This window comes from Oncorhynchus nerka, linkage group LG24 (genome assembly GCF_034236695.1).
Source record: "Oncorhynchus nerka isolate Pitt River linkage group LG24, Oner_Uvic_2.0, whole genome shotgun sequence".
NCBI classification, from domain to species: domain Eukaryota; kingdom Metazoa; phylum Chordata; class Actinopteri; order Salmoniformes; family Salmonidae; genus Oncorhynchus; species Oncorhynchus nerka.
In genome coordinates, this window is record NC_088419.1 from 81,233,859 (window position 1) to 81,248,629 (window position 14,771).

The following is a 14,771-nucleotide window of genomic DNA, read 5'->3' on the forward strand; positions in this document are numbered from 1 at the left end:
ACTAGTTGTGTATGCAGCCTGGGAACTAGTTGTGTATGCAGCCTGGGGACTAGTTGTGTATGCAGACTGGGGACTAGTTGTGTATGCAGACAGGGGACTAGTTGTGTATGCAGCCTGGGGACTAGTTGTGTATGCAGACTGGGGACTAGTTGTGTATGCAGCCTGGGGACTAGTTGTGTATGCAGACTGGGAACTAGTTGTCTATGCAGCCTGGGAACTAGTTGTGCATGCAGCCTGGGGACTAGTTGTGTATGCAGACTGGGGACTAGTTGTGTATGCAGACTGGGAACTAGTTGTCTATGCAGCCTGGGAACTAGTTGTGCATGCAGACTGGGGACTAGTTGTGTATGCAGACTGGGGACTAGTTGTGTATGCAGCCTGGGGACTAGTGGTGTATGCAGACTGGGGACTAGTTGTGTATGCAGAATGGGGACTAGTTGTGTATGCAGATTGGGGACTAGTTGTGTATGCAGGCTGGGGACTAGTTGTGTATGCAGCCTGGGAACTATTTGTGTATGCAGCCTGAGGACAAGTTGTGTATGCAGCCTGGGGACTAGTTGTGTATGCAGACTGGGGACTAGTTGTGTATGCAACCTGGGGACTAGTTGTGTATGCAGCCTGGGAACTAGTTGTGTATGCAGCCTGGGGACTAGTTGTGTATGCAGACTGGGGACTAGTTGTGTATGCATCCTGGGGACTAGTTGTGTATGCAGCCTGGGGACTAGTTGTGTATGCAGATTGGGAACTAGGTGTGTATGCAGACTGGGGACTAGTTGTGTATGCAGCCTGGGGACTAGTTGTGTATGCAGACTGGGAACTAGTTGTCTATGCAGCCTGGGAACTAGTTGTGCATGCAGACTGGGGACTAGTTGTGTATGCAGACTGGGGACTAGTTGTGTATGCAGCCTGGGGACTAGTGGTGTATGCAGACTGGGGACTAGTTGTGTATGCAGAATGGGGACTAGTTGTGTATGCAGATTGGGGACTAGTTGTTTATGCAGCCTGGGGACTAGTTGTGTATGCAGACTGGGAACTAGTTGTCTATGCAGCCTGGGAACTAGTTGTGCATGCAGACTGGGGACTAGTTGTGTATGCAGACAGGGGACTAGTTGTGTATGCAGCCTGGGGACTAGTTGTGTATGCAGCCTGGGGACTAGTTGTGTATGCAGACAGGGGACTAGTTGTGTATGCAGCCTGGGGACTAGTTGTGTATGCAGCCTGGGGACAAGTTGTGTATGCAGCCTGGGGACTAGTTGTGTATGCAGCCTGGGAACTAGTTGTGTATGCAGACTGGGGAGTAGTTGTGTATGCAGCCTGGGGACTAGTTGTGTATGCAGACTGGGGACTAGTTGTGTATGCAGACAGGGGACTAGTTGTGTATGCAGCCTGGGGACTAGTTGTGTATGCAGCCTGGGGACTAGTTGTGTATGCAGACAGGGGACTAGTTGCGTATGCAGACTGGGGACTAGTTGTGTATGCAGACAGGGGACTAGTTGTGTATGCAGCCTGGGGACTAGTTGTGTATGCAGGCTGGGGACTAGTTGTGTATGCAGACAGGGGACTAGTTGCGTATGCAGACTGGGGACTAGTTGTGTATGCAGACAGGGGACTAGTTGCGTATGCAGACTGGGGACTAGTTGTGTATGCAGACAGGGGACTAGTTGTGTATGCAGCCTGGGGACTAGTTGTGTATGCAGGCTGGGGACAAGTTGTGTATGCAGACTGGGGACTAGCTGTGTAGGCATCCCAAATGGCACCCTATTCCCTATTTAGTGCATTGCTTTTGACTAGGGCCTATAGTGCACTAAATAGGGAAACCTGTACCATTTGGGATGCAGACTAAGTATCTGCAATAGATCTCTCCTTTCCTATTCTCTTCTCTCCCTTCTTTTCCTCACCTCACCTCTCCTCTAATCTACTCTAATCTACTCTACTCTAATCTACTCTACTCTACTCTACTCTACTCTAGTCTCGCTAGCTGCACAGAAAAGAGAATCGATGTCCTTGACATTCTTTGCCTGGGGTAACATTAGCCAGGATTCCAAGCTGTCTCATTATGTGAAGACAAGCTGCCCTGGCCCAGCCCTCAGTCAGTCACTGAGCATTCTGCTCTCTTCTGCATTCCTCCTCATCTTCTTCTAATGATGGATTGATCCTGCTGTGTAGTGGTGGTGTAGTGTTGGTGGTGGTGGGGTCTACAATGATATAGAGACAGAATAATAGCATAAAGTAGCAGTCAAAAGTTTGGGCACACCAACTCATTCAAGGGTTTTTATTTATTTTACTATTTTCTATATTGTAGAATAATAGTGAAGACATCAAAGCTATGATAAAACACATGTGGAATCATGTAGTAACCAAAAAAGTGTTAAACAAATCAAAATATATTTTATATTTTGGATTCTTCAAAGTAGCACCCTTGATGACAGATTTGTTGTTTTGTTGGCAGTATCTCAACCAGCTTCATGAGGAATGTTTTTCCAACAGTCTTGAATGAGTTCCCACATATACTGAGCACTTGTTGGCTGCTTTTCCTTCACTTTGCAGTCCAACTCATTGGGTGATTGTGGCGGCCAGGTCATCTGATGCAGCATTCCGCCACTCTCCTTCTTGGTCAAATAGCCCTTACACATCCTGGAGGTGTGTTGGGTCATTGTCCTGTAGAAAAACAAACCATAGTCCCACTAATCCAAACCAGATGGGATGGCGTATTGCTGCAGAATGCTGTGGTAGCCATGCTGGTTAGGTGTGCCTTGAATTCTAAATCAATCACAGAAAGTGTCACCAGCAAAGCACCGCTACACCATAACACCTCCTCCTCCATGCTTCACGGTGGGAACCACACATGCTGAGATAATTTGTTCACCTATTCTGCGTCTCACAAAGACCCGGTGGTTGGAACCAAAAATCTCAAATTTGGACTCATCAGACCAAAGGACAGACTTCCACCGGTCTAATGTCCATTGCTCGTGTTTCTTGGCCCAAGCAAGTCTCTTCTTATTATTGGTGTCCTTTAGTAGTGATTTCTTTGCAGTAATTCAACCATGAAGGCCTGATTCACGTAGTTTCCTCTGAACAGTTGATGTTGAGATGTTCAGTTAGTTGTCGATTTCTGAGGATGGTAACTCTAATGAACTTATCCTCTGCAGCAGAGGTAACTCTGGGTCTTCCTTTCCTCTGGCAGTCCTCATGAGAGCCAGTTAAATCATAGTGCTTGATGGTTTTTGCGACTGCACTTGAAGAAAGTTCTTAAAATTTTCCACATTGACTGACCTTCATGTCTTAAAGTAATGATGGACTGTCGTTTCTCTTTCCTTATTTGAGCTGTTCTTACCATAATATGGACTTGGTATTTTACCAAATAGGGCTATCTTCTGTATACCACCCCTACCTTGTCACAGCATAACTGATTGACTCAAAAAATTAAGAAGGAAAGAAATTCCACAAATTAAATTTTAACAAGGCACACTTGTTAATTGAAATGCATGTGTGATAAATGTGACTACCTCATGAAGCTGGTTGAGAGAATGTCAAGAGTGTGCAAAGCTGTCATCAAGGCAAAGGGTGGCTACTTTGAAGAATCTCAAATATAAATTATACTTTGATTTGTTTAACACTTTTTTTGGTTACTAATTGATTCCATATGTGTTATTTCATAGTTTTGATGTTTAACTATTATTCTGCAATGTAGAAAATAGTAAAATAAAGAAAAACCCTTGAATGAGTAGGTGTGTCCAAACTTCTGACTGGTACTGTACTATCGGTGGTGGTAAAGGACTTGACTGCCTGGGTTTAGCCTGAATTGGGCCTGACTCAGGGGAGGGGAGCTGGGTATAGGCCTGCTTCAGGAGGAGTGGAGCTGGGGGGCTGCCTCAGGAGGATGAGTGGAGCTGGGGTTAGGCTTGCCTCAGGAGGAGTGGAGCTGGGGATAGGCCTGCCTCAGGAGGAGTGGAGCTGGGGATAGGCCTGCCTCAGGAGGAGTGGAGCTGGGGGGGCCTGCCTCAGGAGGAGTGGAGCTGGGGGGGCCTGCCTCAGGAGGAGTGGAGCTGGGGGGGCCTGCCTCAGGAGGAGTGGAGCTTGGGATAGGCCTGCCTCAGGAGGAGGAGTGGAGCTGGGGATAGGCCTGCCTCAGGAGGTGTGGAGCTGGGGATAGGCCTGCCTCAGGAGGAGTGGAGCTGGGGGGAGGCCTGCCTCAGGAGGAGGAGTGGAGCTGGGGATAGGCCTGCCTCATGAGGAGGAGTGGAGCTGGGGATAGGCCTGCCTCATGCGGAGGTGTGGAGCTGGGGATAGGCCTGCCTCATGAGGAGGAGTGGAGCTGGGGATAGGCCTGCCTCATGAGGAGGAGTTGAGCTGGGGATAGGCCTGCCTCATGAGGAGGTGTGGAGCTGGGGATAGGCCTGCCTCATGAGGAGGAGTGGAGCTGGGGATAGGCCTGCCTCAGGAGGAGGAGTGGAGCCAATTCATATTGGAAGCATATGGAATATATCTAGCATGTCCTCTGTAATATCCCTGTCTTCTGCAATATCCCTGTACATGTTGAGTGGCCAGACTGTTTAATTCAAGTTGAGTGTCAGCCAGGGGGGAAAGTAAGGTGGCACGGTCTGGTACGGCGTCCCGGCAAAATAAATAGTGGGGGTACGTTGTATAGGTAAAGCGTGAGCCTATCACAATTAATACAACATGCCATAGGCCATAACATGCCATATGACACCATTCATTACCATTACTGCATGTCAGCTGTATGAAAATGACTGAAATGACTGGAAACCAGGTGCTCTACGCTCCAAATTGCTTTGTAGTTTGAGGAGAACACTTACATTTTGTGAAGGCGGAGGTGAGGTGCCGAGACCGAGGCGTGAGTGGACAAAAGTGGATGCATCAATTCAGGCTACAAGTGTAGGCCTAATGATAATCACAGAAAGTCATGACAATACACACAGGTGTTTTTTAACAGCTGTCTCTTTCCATTCATCAAATTAAAGGTGCACGGTGCACTGTTGGGTATTTTGTGAGTGAACGAAGGTGCGTGGGTCGCCTACAGGAGCACTGTTGGGTATTTTGTGAGTGAACGAAGGTGCGTGGGTCGCCTACAGGTGCACTGTTGGGTATTTTGTGAGTGAATGAAGGTGCGTGGGTCGCCTACAGGAGCACTGTTGGGTATTTTGTGAGTGAACGAAGGTGCGTGGGTCGCCTACAGGAGCACTGTTGGGTATTTTGTGAGTGAACGAAGGTGCGTGGGTAGCCTACAGGTGCACTGTTGGGTATTTTGTGAGTGAACGAAGGTGTGTGGGTCGCCTACAGGAGCACTGTTGGGTATTTTGTGAGTGAACGAAGGTGCGTGGGTAGCCTACAGGTGCACTGTTGGGTATTTTGTGAGTGAACGAAGGTGCGTGGGTAGCCTACAGGTGCACTGTTGGGTATTTTCTGAGTGAACGAAGGTGTGTGGGTCGCCTACAGGTGCACTGTTGGGTATTTTGTGAGTGAACGAAGGTGCGTGGGTCGCCTACAGGAGCACTGTTGGGTATTTTGTGAGTGAACGAAGGTGCGTGGGTCGCCTACAGGAGCGCTTTTGTTAAGTGATTGTTTGACAATCCGATGAAATCATCATGACTGGTTGTGTTTAGGCCACATTAAAAGGCCTAGGCGGAGTGTCCATAAGGCTAGGGGAAGCTAAGCTTTCCCGAAAGTAAATATAATTAAATTGCCAAAATGATATACGCTAATTATCTTATTCCTGTCTATACAGAAATAAACACAATCATTCAAAATAGGCTACAACACCAGAAAGCACGAGGATCATTAGCTTACATTTGCTTTTTTTGCTGAGGATTGTGTTAAATCACATAGCCTACAGTTGGAAGGCCCCACAATTTGTGCATGACACTGCACATAACAAATAGACTAATGTTGAGTTGTGACTGTCAGTAAAAAGCAGAGACCCAGCCAGGCATATCACAGTATTTAAAAATACAATTGATGAAAAACTATTTGGAAAGCAAATGGCTATTGTGGTAAAGAGACGACAATGAAAAGACTCCAATCTGTCTTTTAGTTATATTAACTTAATTGAGCGAACAGTAGCCTCTCTCATTGGCACCAGCAGAGAACATCAGCAACATCCCCGGTGAGTCTGCATATTCACTGTCTTCATTGCTGGGTCAGTGCCACTTCTGTTTGTTTTTGGACAATAACTTCCTCCTACAGGTTAAATGGGCGTCATATTGATTGTCTCCCCTTTTCGTAGGCCCATTATATGGATCAGACAACATCGTTTTTATTCATCTGTTTGTCAGTATCAGCAGAGTAGGCTATCCTGTCATTTTTGTAGCAGGCCTATTTTTTTAAATGCATGCTGGGTGTCCAGTACAGGTAAGAAATGACATCACCTCTGGTGTCAGCCAAGGTCTTGCACCATAATAATATCCTTAGCAGATGTAAGCCTAGTAGTTTCTGTTTGCTTGTTTTTGCCTTATTACTGTAATGTGTGTTGAGACCCACGCCACGTGAAACTAGTTTTGAACTTGATTGACAGCAGTTCCTCCTCCATTGGACAATAACACCGACAGCTAAACATACAACTCTGACTGAACTTGTTGTTGCTCTGCAACGGTCATAGGAGGGGAGGAGAGAGGAGAAACAGAAATATGTAATCATCCGACCAAGCCTCTCAACCGCTGTCTCTTTTCCCGATACTTATCTGGAATACTGATGGATATCACCTTATCAACTTATCCGCTGCATCTGTCCAGAGAAAGAGCTGTTGCCAAACACATTAAAGCATTATCTCAGTCTGGTTGACCTTTAGTTTCCCTATTCTCTTCAGTTTAATTCATTGGTGTACTTCGTGAGAGAGAAAGAGAGACAGAGAGAAAGAGAAAGAGAGAGAAAAACAGAGAGAGGGAGAAAGAGAGAGAAACAGATAGAGAGAGTGAGAGAGAGAAACACAGAGAAAGAGAGAAACACAGAGAGAGAATATTTGACCACTGTGACTGACCCAAACTTAAGGAAAGCTTCGACTATGTACAAACTCAGTGAGCATAGCCTTGCTATTGAGAAAGGCCGCTGTACGCAGACATGGCTCTCAAGAGAAGACAGGTTATGTGCACACTGCCCACAAAATGGGGTGGAAACTGAGCTGCACTTCCTAACCTCCTGCCAAATGTATGACCATATTAGAGACACATATTTCCCTCAGATTACACAGACCCAGAAAGAATTTGAAAACAAATCCAATTTTGATAAACTCCCATATCTACTGATTGAAATACCACATTGTGCCACCACAGCAGCACAATTTGTGACCTTTTCAGCCAGTTAAGAGCAAACACCATTGTAAATACAACCCATATTTATGTTTATTTATTTTCCCTTTTGTACTTTAACTTTGCACGTCGTTACAACACTGTATACAGACAAATGTCTTTATTATTTTGGAACTTTTGTGAGTGTAATGTTTACTGTTAATTGTTTTATTGTATATTTCACTTTTGTTTGTTATCTATTTCACTTGCTTTGGCAATGTAAAGATATGTTTCCCATGCTAATAAAGCCCTTTGAATTGAATTTAAATGAGAGAGAGACACACACAGGGGAACGTGGGAGAAGGGAAGGAGGCTATTTGGGTTGTCTATACCTGCATTCTAGGACATGAGGAGCAAGAACAGACATGTAAGGGAGGGTTTAAAAAAAGAATTGGAAGAGGAGAGGAGCTCCCATGTGCAGCTGTCCCTCTGACTCACAGGCAGACAGACAGACAGACAGACAGACAGACAGACAGACAGACAGACAGACACACCCCCTGGCCTCAGCCGGCTTGTTCTCCATTATGTTATTACTCATACATACATGTATACAAACACAGAGCAATAATAACACATATCAAGGAGAATTCCTGTCCTTGATACTAGGGTAATGTCATAAATCACTTATTTTATGTAATATCATTCTGTTGGCATGTTTGAACCCTAAAGCATTGACAACAACTCATCAGAAGTACTGGCATTCTGCACCTCTGCAACCAAGAGTAACTATTCACCCACCCTCTCAGAATGTCTGGTGCCAACAAGTGAAATGTCACTTGGTCAAACTAAGACCCGTGTCTATAAAACCCGCACAAGCCCCAGTAACAATCAATACTTTTCATAGCGAAACAGTTTCCATTTGAAGAACAAGGCGTTTGTTCATTTTTGTTGACATCACTTTATGATGAGACAACAAATCCATGGCAGCAGAGATGGCTACTGGATGCGGGGTAGGAATGGGGTTGGTGTATACTGCTACAATTACAGCTGGAGTTAGGGTGGGGGAGTTGGCGGGGGAGGAGGTGGAGGCTGCTTACCTTGTGCTCGGTAGTCTTCTTCTCCAGACAGTACTGCTGTGCATATTGACAGGAGCAAGAGGAGGGTTCTCCTACAGGGGAAAAACAACATAGTCAAAGAAAATGGTAAACCAAACCAATACGGGATATTCTGGATTTGAGTCAACGGATCCAAGTCAGTGATCCCATTAATCATTAAGAGACAAATGAGACAATAAACATTCTCTATCATAAAGTGGTAACGCATATAAGACGCTCTATGTCTTCACTGAAGACCAAACAACTTATCATATAGCTATTCATTCATTATAAGAAGTCAATTAAGAAATTATCTTAATGCGTAATCGTCTACAGTACAGTCATGAGCACTGGGAAGCAGTGTCCAACACACAAGAATCAGACTGTATACGTCGTAAATCAACTACTACAACTTCAACTACAGATGCATACTAAATGTTTCATCCAACTGGCGACCACAGTGTTCTGTCACAGCTAACCTAACATAGGAGGCATAAAATATATGCGTGAGCGAAATTTATTTATTTCTGGTCAAACTGTCAAACTTCTCTTCCGCACTGTTCAGCCAATCCAGTAAATGTGAGGGGGAGTTAAGATAGAGTGTCGCCTTGTTAACGTCCAAAAGCTGAGGCTCTCTTTCCATTTGCCCTGAAAACCGGACGCATCCGATTGTTTTCGACCCCCGCTGAGGGAGTGTCACAGCTGATATACTCTGAGCTGTGGTCCCTCTGGCTCCTAGTACTCTCTGACTGGAGAAACTAAGGGAAAGTACAACTACAGACCAAGTCCATCCAAACCCCTCATCATCTGCCATGAGTCCAGTATTACCAGTGACAGATGGGAAGGGAGAGCTTGTAACTAACAAGTACTGTACACAACAAGAACAAGAACAAGAACACTCACGCAGATAGATCACTGATGATGACCGTATGCTTTCTCCTGTTCTCCTCTGGCCTGTTATTGGCCAGTGGCTGTGTGTACTGGACTGATTCTATATCTCCAGGGGAAACCATGAGCCCCCAGGGCCCAGGTAGGGGAAACCATTAGGCTGCGTTTACACAGGCAGCCCAATTATGATCTTTTGTCCAATTATCGGCAAAAGAGCTAATCTGATTGGTCAAAAGACCAATCAAGCTGCCTGTGTAAACGCAGCCTGAGTGTATTTTAGTCTTAACAATCTCACATAAACATGGGCTTTGTCTCTACATTGACCTACTGGTGGTTCAGGGTGAGTGGGTGACTATGTATCCCCATAGGTACATGAAAATAAAACAGAAGGCCTTGCAGGAGCTCTGTGTGCCAAAATAGCGATGACAAATAGGAGGTCTGGGCTATACCACCAAGACGCCACTAGTTTTCCTGGCTAGGGAGAAGGGCTGCTCTGTCACTGCCAAAACCCCACCATACCCCTCCTCCTGCCTCTACACACATGGACAGGGGGTTCCATTGGAGAACAAACAGTACTCCCACAAGGGGGATTCCCACTGACTGACCACACCTCTAGAGGGCACTGCCCACCACAAACTGTATGGAGAGACATAGTGAGTTTACAAACTGTTGATGGGCAGAGATTCACTCAACTTTACTATAACCAACATCACAGGATTATACCACTCATATCACATATTCCTTTGTAGTATCACCTTAAAAATGTCAGGCACATCCATCTCTACTGTAGTATGGGTGGCAGCAACACATAAGCCTTGGTAAGTTACTTCCGGCGCCGACTGAGATGGCCGCCTCGCTTCGCGTTCCTAGGAAACTATGCAGTTTTTTGTTTTTTTACGTGTTATTTCTTACATTATTACCCCAGGTCATCTTAGGTTTCATTACATACAGTCGAGAAGAACTACTGAATATAAGATCAGCGTCAACTCACCATCAGTACGACCAAGAATATGTTTTCCGCGACGCGGATCCTGTGTTCTGCCTTTCAACCAGGACAACGGAATGGATCGCATGCAGCGACCCAAGGAAACGACTCCGAAAAAGAGGGAAACGAGGCAGTGTTCTGGTCAGACTCCGAAAAAGGGCACATCGCGCACCACTCCCCAGCATTCTTCTTGCCAATGTCCAGTCTCTTGACAACAAGGTTGACGAAATCCGAGCAAGGGTAGCATTCCAGAGGGACATCAGAGACTGCAACGTTCTCTGCTTCACGGAAACATGGCTTACTGGGAAGACGCTATCCGATGCGGTGCAGCCAACGGGTTTCTCCACGCATCGCCCCGACAGAAACAAACATCTTTCTGGTAAGAAGAGTGGCGGGGGCGTATGCCTCATGACTAACGAGACATGGTGTGATGAAGGAAACATACAGGAACTCAAATCCTTCTGTTCACCTGATTTAGAATTCCTCACAATCAAATGTAGACCGCATTATCTTCCAAGAGAATTCTCTTCGATTATAATCACAGCCGTATATATCCCCCAAGCAGACACATCGATGGCTCTGAACGAACTTTATTTAACTCTTTGCAAACTGGAAACCATTTATCCGGAGGCTGCATTCATTGTAGCTGGGGATTTTAACAAAGCTAATCTGAAAACAAGACTCCCTAAATTTTATCAGCATATCGATTGCGCAACCAGGGGTGGTAAAACCTTGGATCATTGTTACTCTAACTTCCGCGACGCATATAAGGCCCTGCCCCGCCCCCTTTCGGAAAAGCTGACCACGACTCCATTTTGCTGATCCCTGCCTACAGGCAGAAACTAAAACAAGAGGCTCCCACGCTGAGGTCTGTCCAACGCTGGTCAGACCAAGCTGACTCCACACTCCAAGACTGCTTCCATCACGTGGACTGGGACATGTTTCGTATTGCGTCAGATGAAAATATTGACGAATACGCTGATTCGGTGTGCGAGTTCATTAGAACGTGCGTCGAAGATGTCGTTCCCATAGCAACGATAAAAACATTCCCAAACCAGAAACCGTGGATTGATGGCAGCATTCGCGTGAAACTGAAAGCGCGAACCACTGCTTTTAATCAGGGCAAGGTGTCTGGTAACATGTCCGAATATAAACAATGCAGCTATTCCCTCCGCAAGGCTATTAAACAAGCTAAGCGTCAGTACAGAGACAAAGTGGAATCTCAATTCAATGGCTCAGACACAAGAGGCATGTGGCAGGGTCTACAGTCAATCACGGACTACAAGAAGAAACCCAGCCCAGTCACGGACCAGGATGTCTTGCTCCCAGGCAGACTAAATAACTTTTTGCCCGCTTTGAGGACAATACAGTGCCACTGACACGGCCTGCAACGAAAACATGCGGTCTCTCCTTCACTGCAGCCGAGGTGAGTAAGACATTTAAACGTGTTAACCCTCGCAAGGCTGCAGGCCCAGACGGCATCCCCAGCCGCGCCCTCAGAGCATGCGCAGACCAGCTGGCCGGTGTGTTTACGGACATATTCAATCAATCCCTATACCAGTCTGCTGTTCCCACATGCTTCAAGAGGGCCACCATTGTTCCTGTTCCCAAGAAAGCTAAGGTAACTGAGCTAAACGACTACCGCCCCCCGTAGCACTCACTTCCGTCATCATGAAGTGCTTTGAGAGACTAGTCAAGGACCATATCACCTCCACCCTACCTGACACCCTAGACCCACTCCAATTTGCTTACCGCCCAAATAGGTCCACAGACGATGCAATCTCAACCACACTGCACACTGCCCTAACCCACCTGGACAAGAGGAATACCTATGTGAGAATGCTGTTCATCGACTACAGCTCGGCATTCAACACCATAGTACCCTCCAAGCTTGTCATCAAGCTCGAGACCCTGGGTCTCGACCCCGCCCTGTGCAACTGGGTACTGGACTTCCTGACGGGCCGCCCCAGGTGGTGAGGGTAGGCAACAACATCTCCTCCCCGCTGATCCTCAACACGGGGGCCCCACAAGGGTGCGTTCTGAGCCCTCTCCTGTACTCCCTGTTCACCCACGACTGCGTGGCCACGCACGCCTCCAACTCAATCATCAAGTTTGCGGACGACACAACAGTGGTAGGCTTGATTACCAACAACGACGAGACGGCCTACAGGGAGGAGGTGAGGGCCCTCGGAGTGTGGTGTCAGGAAAATAACCTCACACTCAACGTCAACAAAACTAAGGAGATGATTGTGGACTTCAGGAAACAGCAGAGGGAACACCCCCTATCCACATCGATGGAACAGTAGTGGAGAGGGTAGCAAGTTTTAAGTTCCTCGGCATACACATCACAGACAAACTGAATTGGTCCACTCACACTGACAGCGTCGTGAAGAAGGCGCAGCAGCGCCTCTTCAACCTCAGGAGGCTGAAGAAATTCGGCTTGTCACCAAAAGCACTCACAAACTTCTACAGATGCACAATCGAGAGCATCCTGGCGGGCTGTATCACCGCCTGGTACGGCAACTGCTCCGCCCTCAACCGTAAGGCTCTCCAGAGGGTAGTGAGGTCTGCACAACGCATCACCGGGGCAAACTACCTGCCCTCCAGGACACCTACACCACCCGATGTTACAGGAAGGCCATAAAGATCATCAAGCACATCAACCACCCGAACCACTGCCTGTTCACCCCGCTATCATCCAGAAGGCGAGGTCAGTACAGGTGCATCAAAGCTGGGACCGAGAGACTGAAAAACAGCTTCTATCTCAAGGCCATCAGACTGTTAAACAGCCACCACTAACATTGAGTGGCTGCTGCCAACACACTGTCATTGACACTGACCCAACTCCAGCCACTTTAATAATGGGAATTGATGGGAAATGATGTAAATATATCACTAGCCACTTTAAACAATGCTACCTTATATAATGTTACTTACCCTACATTATTCATCTCATATGCATACGTATATACTGTACTCTAGATCATCGACTGCATCCTTATGTAATACATGTATCACTAGCCACTTTAACTATGCCACTTTGTTTACTTTGTCTACATACTCATCTCATATGTATATACTGTACTCGATACCATCTACTGTATGCTGCTCTGTACCATCACTCATTCATATATCCTTATGTACATATTCCTTATCCCCTTACACTGTGTATAAGACAGTAGTTTTGGAATTGTTAGTTAGATTACTTGTTGGTTATCACTGCATTGTCGGAACTAGAAGCACAAGCATTTCGCTACACTCGCATTAACATCTGCTAACCATGTGTATGTGACAAATAAAATTTGATTTGATTTGATTTGATTTGAAGGTAGGGGAGTTTACCATTCACATTCCAAATAACATGATATCACTTCAAACATATGTTGAAGGATTCTTTCTAGTCTCACCTCTTATAGAACGTTCAAAAAGCCACCATGTCAATCATTCTGCTTCTCCATTCTGGAGACAATATATACATATACAATATTTTTCCTTTATTTAACTAGGCAAGTCAGTTAAGTTAAGAACCAATTCTTATTTTCAATGACATACTAGGAATGGTGAGTTAATTGCCTGTTCAGGAGCAGAACGACAGATTTGTACCTTGCCAGCTCTAACCACTATGCTACCCTGCTAGGCTACCCTGCTCTAATCACAATGCTACATGGCTGGAGATGATTCTCCATTCTAGAGACAATATATAAATGGCTGAATATGATTCTCCATGCTAGAGACAATATATAAATGGCTGGAGATGATTCTCCATGCTAGAGACAATATATAAATGGCTGGAGATGATTCTCCATGCTAGAGACAATATATAAATGGCTGAAGAAAATTATCCATGCTAGAGACAATATATACATGGCTGGAGATGATTCTCCATGCTAGAGACAATATATAAATGGCTGAAGAAAATTCTCCATGCTAGAGACAATATATAAATGGCTGAATATGATTCTCCATGCTGGAGACAATATATAAATGGATGGGGATGATTATCCATGATGGAGACAATATATAAATGGCTGGAGATGATTCTCCATGATGGAGACAATATATAAATGGCTGGAGATGATTTTCCATGATGGAGACAATATATAAATGGCTGAAGATGAATCTCCATGATGGAGACAATATATAAATGGCTGAAGATGAATCTCCATGCTAGAGACAATATATAAATGGCTGGAGATGATTCTCCATGCTAGAGACAATATATAAATGGCTGAAGAAAATTATCCATGCTAGAGACAATATATAAATGGCTGGAGATGATTCTCCATGCTAGAGACAATATATAAATGGCTGGAGATGATTCTCCATGATGGAGACAATATATAAATGGCTGAAGATGAATCTCCATGATGGAGACAATATATAAATGGCTGAAGATGAATCTCCATGCTAGAGACAATATATAAATGGCTGAAGATGATTATCCATGCTAGAGAAAATATATAAATGGCTGAAGATGATTCTCCATGCTAGAGACAATATATAAATGGCTGAAGATGATTCTCCATGCTAGAGACAATATATAAATGGCTGAAGATGATTCTC

The 14,771-nt window shown here is 45.5% G+C and overlaps 1 protein-coding gene across 1 annotated transcript in view; it reads right to left on the bottom strand.

Annotated features, from left to right (window-relative positions):
- Positions 1–14,771, bottom strand: part of LOC115108771 (collagen alpha-1(XXIV) chain) — a 296,583-nt gene that overhangs the window by 260,342 nt on the left and 21,470 nt on the right. The window contains exon 2 of the mRNA XM_065009201.1: positions 8,339–8,409. Coding sequence (XP_064865273.1) covers positions 8,339–8,409 — 71 coding nt within the window. The remainder of the gene's footprint in view (positions 1–8,338; positions 8,410–14,771) is intronic.